Raw genomic sequence first — 9,494 nt, 5'->3', positions numbered from 1 at the left:
GGAAAGGGAGGGGAGCAAGAAGGTGAGGAGGGCTTCCCAGCAGGCTGCAGCCTCTCTGGGCAGCCTGGAGGATGCCTTGAGGGGTGCCAGGCTGCTGCTCCTTCAGGCTGGGACATGCATGGCCCAGGCACTTAGTGCTGTGTGAAGAATGGGACAGAACAAGCTCCAGCTCTCTAATCACCCCTTCTTCCCCCTTTGGGCACATACTTGTATACACTTGGGCTATGAAATGGGGAGCTAAATACCAAGCTATGACAGAGGTGTGTCAAGGTGTATTGCTTACTTAGAAGGCAAAATGCCATTTACAGGCCTTACAGATTTTTTTGTTGATAGTTTTCACTTTGCAGCAACCCTTCTGCCACTCCCTCTCCACTAGGATTAGATGGGTCTTATTTCCAAAAGCTAAGAAAATAAGTGCTCATATAGGAAACTGCCAGTGGTGCTGCTGCCTCTCCCAGCACTTGCTGAGCTTTTAAGTCCAATTCTGATGCAAGTTTGTGAATTTTATAGACATTTGTAATTCATTTATTTGCCACATTGCTGCGGGATCCGTGAGCGGATATTACCTTTCCTTGCACCTCACAGCAGGAGGTGGTGGGGGTCCTGCTCTTGGCAGCACATGGTTGCTCCTGCTTGGTATTCATGGGCACATTCCTCTGGCTGATGATATATTATTATTGGGCTGGAAGAAAAATAATGCAACCAAGCTCTTATTATTTTCTCCTTTTATCTGTTTAGTCATATTAGTGTGGGATCATTGTTACTTAAATGAGCAGGAGATGCAGTCAAGGACATGTTCATTTTTAAAGTCCTCCAATGCTCTTGTACTTCAGTCATTCATCTTCTGTCTTTAATTACAGCAAGTGATCTCAGAGGCACTTAAAAGATTAAATTACTCAATTATTTGAAAAACCCAAATGCAATAACTGTATATTTTTGCTGATAAATACCAGCCATTGCTGGAAAAGGTTGCCCAAGGCAAAATATATTGGGAGGCCAAGGAGGCCATATTGTAACATTTTGTCTTAACCCAGTGATACCCTTTTAATTTTCATCATTTGCAACCTTTATTTTTATTTGTATTGATAATAACCACAAACTTTTCTATTGCTGTCCTGGTGGTTTCAGCAGTGTGATGAATGTCACTGCCCAACACTTTACAAGTGTCCTGGCAGCTCCTTGGCTGTGGAGAGAAGGACATGAGGACAAACATAGGTTAAAAAGGCAGGGCATCAGCATGGCCAGGCAGTGAACCCCATCCAAGGTGATGCTTGTGCATGGGGGATGGTTCAGTGTTTGGGAAAGGGATGTAATTAAAACACATCCCCAAGGTAGTGGCTCTCTCCATGATGAGGTGGATGGGTTCCCTGTTGGAAAAGGTGAGCATCCAGTAGGTGCTCACTGTGGTGGGCAGGCTGGCTTGGGCTCCCCAGCCTTGTAGGAAACGGGACAGAGGGACAAAAACTGGCTCTGAGATGGTGTTCTGGGTGTCCCATGGCCACAGAGGGAGCTGTTGATGTGTCCTGCATGTCAGCATTGCTGCCAGTACTGCATCAATGCATCTGCAGCAGCTGAGTTTGTCCTTCCTGACCAGCAGCCCCATTGCTCACTGGGGATCCCCAAGTACAGCCACTCAACAATGGGAAGTTTTTCGTAAACAATTTTTTTTTTTGCCTCTTTTGCAAAGCAACAGATGGGGTTGAACCCAGTTCTGGGAGCCTGGCTAAGGCCCTTGTGTAGTCCCTCCTCCCTGGGCCAGGAGAAAAGGAACGTGATTCTTCAGGAAAAGAAAAATCCAAGGTAAAGTGTTAAAATCCTGTACTTTCTCTTCATAGGTCCAGTTCTGAGTTCCTGTCCTGCTGGGCACCAGAAAACACTGGGCAAAACACCAGAGCAGCCATGAACCCAGAGTGCTCTACACTTTGGCCATGGTGGGCTCCTTTCTCATGCTGGTTGGCCAGCAGTGAGGCACAGGCATGAGGTTTTGGTGTTGATGAAAACTTCCTGCTTTGGACTACCTCTAAAATGCAAGAGTCTGGGGGCAAAAGAAGGACTCACTGTGTGTTGTCAAACCAGACCAGCTGTGGTGTCTCATGTCCTACTGCCACGAAGAGCAAGCCTGGCTGGTATTAGCAGGGAGCAGTGGGGTGGCCACGTGGGCTGGCAGGCCCTGGGTGGGTCTGGGGGTCAGGCTGCCCTCAGCCAGCATCTGTCCCACACACGTGGTGGGGCACTGCAGGCCCACAGATGCTGCTGCTGAGGGGTTACTGTCCTCTGCTCCACCACCTGTGGTTACCACATTTATTTAATTTAAAAAAAAAAAAAAGAAGAAAAGTGAGTAATTCGATACACATCCTCTCAAGGAACAGCAGTCATTCCAGCAAGGAGCAGGCCAGTGGTCTGGGGAAGGACAGATGGCCCTGCAGCTAATTTGCTCCCATAAATCGCAAGCTGTTGCAAATCCTCCCTGCAGTAAATGCTGGCTCTGTGTTTGTGGCCATGTGTCTGTCTTGGAGCTGCTATGAGCAGGAGATAGAGCAGAATCTGTAGTTTTAGGCTGTCTTTCCCTTGTGTCTTTTGCAGAATTTAGCATTTTGGTTAAGAAATAAGCTGTAATCCTGTAGTTGGCTGCCAGCAGAGCTCCATGCAACTGCTCTTGCAGAACCAGGTATTCTCTTGCTGAAGCTCCAGCACAGCCACGAGCTTGTCCTGTCTCCTTGCAAACTGCTGCTAAGGACCTGCACACTGCAGTTCAAGGCTCTGCTCAAGGCAGAGGGCAGTTCACTGCCTTTAGCCTCTCTGTCTTGCAGGATTCTCATCCCTGGGAGAGGATCAAAAGCCCTGAAATGTCACTGAAACGGGACAGAGGCTTATGGTTATTTTAGTGCTCTGGCCTTCCTGAAGAGAAGCGGAAAGACTTCTCACCTTGGTGTTTTGTCCTTACTGGGGGACAGAGGACATTGTGTACTCAAGCCCTGGCAGGCTGGCCATTACTGACTCCCCGTTGCACCTGGAGCTGGGACCACCTGGCCATGGTTACCCTGCTTTAAAGGCTGTGTCCTCCTGTGTATCCTGGGCTGGGTTAGGAGGCAGGCATGGAAGGACTGAGTGGGACAGAGGGCATGCTGGGCTCAGGCAGTGGAAAATAACTACCTGTGGGAGGTCAGTACTAAGGTATCAGGATGGAGATCCTTGTTTCAGAGTCAAAGGCATGGAAGCAGCTAAGTGTCTAGGTTACTTTTTGTGCAAGAGATGCTGACCTCTGTCAGAGGCATAGAGGCTTTAGTGTCTGGGACCTGCTGTGGTGCTGGGGAGGGTATCTCAAGTGTGTGAGACCTCCCCAACATCAGCCTATGTAGGACAGGCAAATAGTGTTGTGTTGCAGTGTTGTGACATTTTCTCTTGTTTACTCATTAACCTGGACCCACTGCTCTGGCCTGTGTTTGCCCTTGAGTTCCACACGTCCTTGTGTTTGCTGAGCAGAGTCTTGCACAATGGAGCAGGGCAGGCTGCAGTTGCACAGTGGTGACTTGTTGGCTTTCTACTTTTTGGCTTTCTATGTATTGCTGAGTTGCCCAGGATATTGAGGGTCACAATTTAAAATGTACGTTTTAAGAAAATCCAATTGTTACAAATCTGTGGCTTGATGTCTTGTATTCCTGGTCCTGTCCACCCTGATGTGTAACTGCTTTGTAGCAATAGTCTGCCTGGCCTAGCACCCATCCAATTGAAGCCCAGGTGCAGCTGTGGCTGACACATATCTGGCAAGGAGACCGTGACATGATCATGCTGAATTCCCCTGGGATTGTGAGTGGGTCATGCTGATTTCTGTCTGGCAAGGTCTTTGTTCACTCCCCAGCATTTTCACATCACGACTGAGCTGGAGCAGCAGTATGTGTTTTCATCCTTTCCTATCTGATTGGCAGGCTCCAGCAGTCTTTTGGATATTTATTCCAATATTTTCACCTCACAGTCATCTCAGGGTGCTCAGCCTGTGCTCTCATCTAACACCTACCAGCCACTTCAGAGAGCAGCACCTCTTAGGCCTGCCAAAATCCGCTGAGGGTGACACTGATTCTGCAGTGTAAATGCATCAAGCAGAGAGGGACTGCCCTGCTGGTGACTCCTGCCAGGTGTTATAGAGAGGACAGGCACCCAAGAATTCAATGCTACGAAGTCTGTGCATGCCAGGAGCTGAAACATCAGTGCTGCTGAGGTTAAGACAACCTCATTGCCCTGACATTGCTGCAGTGGGTGGGAGGGAGAAAGGGGAATGAGAGTTCATGGCATACAGTGTTTTTTTGCAAGAAAGGATGGACTTGCGCAGCTGACCATCTCTGCCATGGCAGACATTTGGAAAAAAATGCTTCCTTTCAATCCAAATTTTAATGCAGAGCTTTCTCTGAATGATGGGACATAAAGGCTTATCCCCTCCTAGATGGTCTCTCATAGTTGACTCTTCTCAGCACCCTGTTTTCTGAGACTCTGCTTCTTTTAGTTAGTCAAGAGAGAGTTGGAGTGATATAGGCACATGACCTGCTTACAGTTGCAATAGAGTTAATTTTTTTTTTTGCAGTGCTGTGTTTTGGATTCAGTATGGGAATAAGTTTACCATCAACACTGTCATGTTATTGTTATTGTTAAGTAGTGCCCACCCTAAGTCAAGGACTTTTCAGTTTCCTGTGCTCTGCCAGTGAGGAGCTGCACAAGAAGCTGGGAGGGAGCATGGCCAGGAGAGCTGACCTGAACTGGCCAAAGGGATATTCCATACCACAGAACATCATGACCAGTATATAAACTGGGGGAGTTGGCTGGGGGGGACAGCTGCTGTTCAGGGATGGGCTGGGCATTGGTCAGTAAGTGGTGAGCAACTGAACCGTGCATCATTTGAGTTTCTTGGATTTCATTCCTCTCTTTTTTTATCCCCTCATTGTTGTTAATAATAGCAATAATAATAACAACAACAATAATAACAAAAATTATAAGTAACAACAACAATAATAATTTTGCTTTATTTTGATTATTAAACTATTCTTAACTCATAGGTTTTACGTCTTTCTGATTTCTTTGCCTGTCCCTCCAGGTTGCAGGATAGAGAGAGGTACTTAGTTGCCAGCTGGGGTTATACCACAACATGGATCCAAAGGAACATTTAATCCATCTGCAGAATGTGTATGAAAAACAGAAATCCCTATCATGCCACTGCACCTTTTACTCTTTTGCAATGGCTTGATGGATTTGAGATGGTTGATGTCTGGCAATGTGAACCCAGCTCCAGTCTCTTCTGTGAACCTAGACCTAAATTATTGACAATAACACAGATGCAGAAACTTGGCTGAATTTGGAAAACATAATCTTTGCCATGAAGCTTGTGTATACATAAGGATACTACAGGCTAAGTGTAATGGACAACAATATCATTTTGAGCCTGCAGTCATTACTGAAGTCCCACACCAGAATAATTTAGTGTATAGCAGGTTGCAATAAAGAAATCAAGGGCTTAAATTCAGCATTTCCTGAGCCACTGGATGAAAAAAGAGCACAAAGAAACATGATTCTTTAGTGTATGCAAATTTATTCAACTCTGAAATTATTTATTTACAGCTAATGACTGATACCAACTGATGAGGTAAAAATATGAGGTATTGATATGAGTATAACATTTAAAAATGCAATTATCATAATGTATCAATGTAACAATACAAAATACTGTGGTAGCTGAATGGTAGACATGGCATAATGTGCATTTTGAAGAAATCTTGTTTCAACAATACATGGCTTGCAGATGCCAGAAGGTCATGACAGAGCTTCTGCAAGGGCAGGAAAACAGCCCTACCTTGCTGAGGGTGGCAGATGGCACAGGGCCTCTTCCAGCTGAGCAATGACTTGTGAGACAGGACAAAACCACTGTCCAGGTTTTCCCTTCTTTTCCTTAGGACATTGTTTATTGCCAGACACTGCCATTCCCAGGGCAAGAAATTCTGTTCCTGTTAATGCTGAGGCTGTATTTATTTATGTAAACTAATGTAGCAGAAGTACTCTAATTGCTCATGTTTTGGAAAACAGCCGGCATGAAATCTGCTGCCATGGCCACAGGCATTTGGGAGGAGGTGCTGCTTTCTGGAATGGCATTCCCAGATGGGGAGGCACTGTTTGCTCCTGGGAAGCCTGAGCCTGGGCAGTGGGAGTGCCCTGTAGCCAGCAGGTGACTGCCAGACCCCACTACAGCCACGTAACAGCCCCATGAGTGCTCCCCTGTCTGCAGGACTTAAAGCTCGTGATAGTTGCACATTGCAACTGTTGTTGGCCATAAACTCGAGGCAGGAGCTCCCAGGCAGCCAACATCCCTGATCCTAGGACTTGCACAACATAAATGAGTGACACAGCTCATGGGTGAAGATGACAGTGACTTTTTTGGAGTCCTGCTCCTTCACAAGGACATGCTGGAGCACTGTGGGTCACCTTGGGCCACCCTGTCCACCCTGAGCTCTCACAGGTGTGCTGCCTCAGCCCACAGGGCTGTCCCCTGCCAGCACAGCCCCCATGTGTGTGCAGGATGGAACGTGGGGTCATGCTCTAGCAGCTGTCACCAAGAACATTCCACTGCACAGCTCCCGCACCTGGAGAATGTTCAAATCTCTGGCTTTGAAGGGACTTCCTCATTCACTGAATTGGGGCACAAAGCTGTAGCTTCACATAGGAAATGCATCCTGCTTAATCCATACTCATACTAACCTTTCTGGATTTTTTTTGGAAGGACTGAGCTGAAACACTGGCTGTGAGTGACTCTGCTGGTTTATGTAGCAATAAATAAAGTCTAAGTGGACAAATGTGATTAATGAAGAACAGTATTAACAGGCTTGTACATTCTTACTGAGTCATAGATGTAATAACATTTTGGTCGTAGGTTAGTTAAAAAATAAAATGGAAGCCTGCCTCAAAAGCAATGTCGACAAATTATTATTATTATTACTTTTAAAGCATTCTTCCATTAGCAAAATAATAGGTCCCTGAAAATGAAATTACATAATAGGCTTAAATGGCTCCTACTCCTCATAGTCCTAATCCTGCTCCCACCAATGCCTACAGAGGTGGGATCGTGCAGAACAGTGCAATATAAGATGAAAATGCTTGCTGTTACTATAAAAGCAATCTTTCCAGGAATAGTATTTATTTAATCTTTTAAATATCCAAGATGTGTTTAAAATCTTTAAAAAAGCATAGTTATTTATATAGCAAGAATATTAAAAGGCATGGTGTTCATCTGCATGTCTTTGTGTCCACTGGATGTGGAAAATCTGCTTTGGATTAGCCATCTCTATGGGAGAAGGAAAGAGCACAGAAACACTCAGAACCTAGACAAAATGCTTACAAAAAATAATTAATTTACAGCTTAATAAGTTACCAGTCTGATTTCAGCCATCTCAGGACACACAGCATTACCTTGTGCTGTCCGAGGGTGAGAGTTACCTGGAACACTGCACACAGTGAGGTCTCTACTGACAGACACCAGTCATTTAAGGCAACAGGTAGTTTTCAACACCTCCCACTAAAAGTCACAATTCTGCAGCTGAACATAAATGGCCTCCACAACGTCTGTCTCAGATGCATCTCCATGTATTTTATTTGGTGAGACTGATTCCCTCCTCATTATTTTTAAATGCACTGTAACCTCCTTCTTCCTTAGTTCCTGTAATTCTTCCTACATCTATTTCTAGGTACCTTCTCATAGCACACACAAACACAAAACATATTTGGGAACAGGCATTTGTTATCACAAAAATTAGGCCTGGTAGCTCTGTGATAACAGCAAACACAGCTTATGTAGCAGTGACACACTAAGAAACAAGTGACAGGTCCACTTAAGGTCCAACTGATGCAAGTGATTTGCACTGAGTTATATACAAAATAATTAATTTATACATATACATATATATAGATAGAATATAGATAAATATATACATACTGTACATTATTTATTTACAATTAAAATATGCTTCTTAGAAGCCTTTAAATACCAAAGTTATGTAACATACAAGTAATGGCAATAATCTGTTTTTAAAGTAATAAAAGCTCTCTGAAGAAATGTTTAGTTCAATAATCAAAATTAATATTAAGAGTGTATGTGGGGGAGGGGGGAAGGTGAAGTCTCCAGAATAAAAGAACTTTCCTATAAAATTCCTTTTTCAGCTTTGTACAGACCCACGTCTGGTCAGATTTCTGCAGCTTAAATCAGACCTTTGCTTTCAGTATTCCTGTTCCCTGTGAGACCCTGATTTATGCTCACATGCTCCCAGGAACACTTCCTCAGATTTTTGTTTCTGGTCCCTCAGCAATCAGAGGTTGAAATGAGTTTCTGATCCTGGCAACTTCTGCTGCACACAGATGTCCAAAGCCTTTGTTGTACCACTCTGGGGAATGTCCTCTGAAGAAATGAAAAGAGAATTATTGAGAAACTGAAATACTCAAGAAATATGCCCCACAGAAACATGCTTGCCATGCTTCCTGCTCTGCACTGCCCACAGTGGTGGTGGAGATCCAAATACTTGTCTTTTTAAGTGTACTTTGAAGTCCTCCCTTGCAGTAATCAAATAAGCAGATTCTGTTTCTCAGATCACATTCTAACATGGTAGGCACTGAGTGGAGAGAAGACTGCAGGAAAACTCTGAAACAGCAAAGCTACCTTAACCATGCCCTCTGTTCCTACCTACCTGTTAGCTACCCTAACCCTGTTCCCAGCACCTGAACTTGAGGGTCTTGTCCTGCTGAATGGACAGGTGGGATACTTCGTGCAGGTGGGGTACTCACTTTAGGTCAATCCTACAGATGTGGGTCAGCCTGGCTTTTCCTGAGCCACAGGGCTCTATCAAGTACTGGGAGTCCATTACGATGGCTCGCACAGCTCCCATGAGAGGAGCCTCCTCATGCTCCACAGAGATGGCAACCAGCATGCACATCCCCTTGGGCAAATCCGTCCTCCATGTCCTGCAGGAACACATCCAAGATGGAATCACATTAGTGATGGAGTTTTTGGGCACATGAGTAAGAACCAGGATTGAAGTTACAGTCTCTGTCTATCCTTGTCCTTTTTGCCTGCAATGCCAGTGGACTGTCCTTGGAGTCCCTGGCAGAGTTTCATGGCCATGTGGATGGCCACCCATCTGTGTGGCTCCCGGTGGAGAAATTTTACTTCTCCACAGGAGTATTTTGTAACCTTTAGTATTCTAGGGCATGATAGAGCCTTTTGCAGTCAGACAAAAAGTTTTGGAAAGGAGAAAGACCGAGGATAAGCCATCCAGCAAAAGCTGAAACTGTGCATTGCACCTATGCAGTTTTACAGAACAAGAAATGCAGTTTAGTTCAGCAGAAATCCTCACCAATATGAGGATATGAGACTACCCAGAATATGTTTCAAGGGTGTCTGAATTAAAAACAAAATGTCCTTCCATTTCTTTCCTCTCCCAGGTTTCTAGCCTCTCTTACTTGTTGGAGAA

At 44.9% G+C, this 9,494-nt stretch overlaps 1 protein-coding gene and 1 long non-coding RNA gene across 7 annotated transcripts in view; one reads left to right on the top strand and one right to left on the bottom strand.

The window, feature by feature from the left end:
- The first annotated feature begins 3,090 nt into the window (after positions 1 to 3,090).
- LOC120506573 lies at positions 3,091 to 6,889 on the top strand. Its single transcript, XR_005628541.1, has 2 exons — positions 3,091 to 3,162; positions 5,084 to 6,889. It is a non-coding gene; the product is annotated as an uncharacterized LOC120506573 (long non-coding RNA).
- Positions 5,559 to 9,494, bottom strand: part of STARD13 (StAR related lipid transfer domain containing 13) — a 246,924-nt gene continuing 242,988 nt past the window's right edge. For all 6 annotated transcript variants that reach the window (XM_039718245.1, XM_039718244.1, XM_039718248.1 and 3 more), the window contains 2 exons: positions 8,809 to 8,985; positions 5,559 to 8,425 (listed from right to left, as the gene is read on the bottom strand). In XM_039718245.1, coding sequence (XP_039574179.1) covers positions 8,308 to 8,425; positions 8,809 to 8,985 — 295 coding nt within the window. In that variant the 3' untranslated portion in view covers positions 5,559 to 8,307. The remainder of the gene's footprint in view (positions 8,426 to 8,808; positions 8,986 to 9,494) is intronic.

The sequence above is a fragment of the Passer montanus genome, unplaced genomic scaffold (assembly GCF_014805655.1).
Source record: "Passer montanus isolate IOZ18808 unplaced genomic scaffold, ASM1480565v1 scaffold4, whole genome shotgun sequence".
NCBI classification, from domain to species: domain Eukaryota; kingdom Metazoa; phylum Chordata; class Aves; order Passeriformes; family Passeridae; genus Passer; species Passer montanus.
Note: the sequence above shows the minus strand (reverse complement) of the source record. Positions and strands in the feature narration are given on the sequence as shown.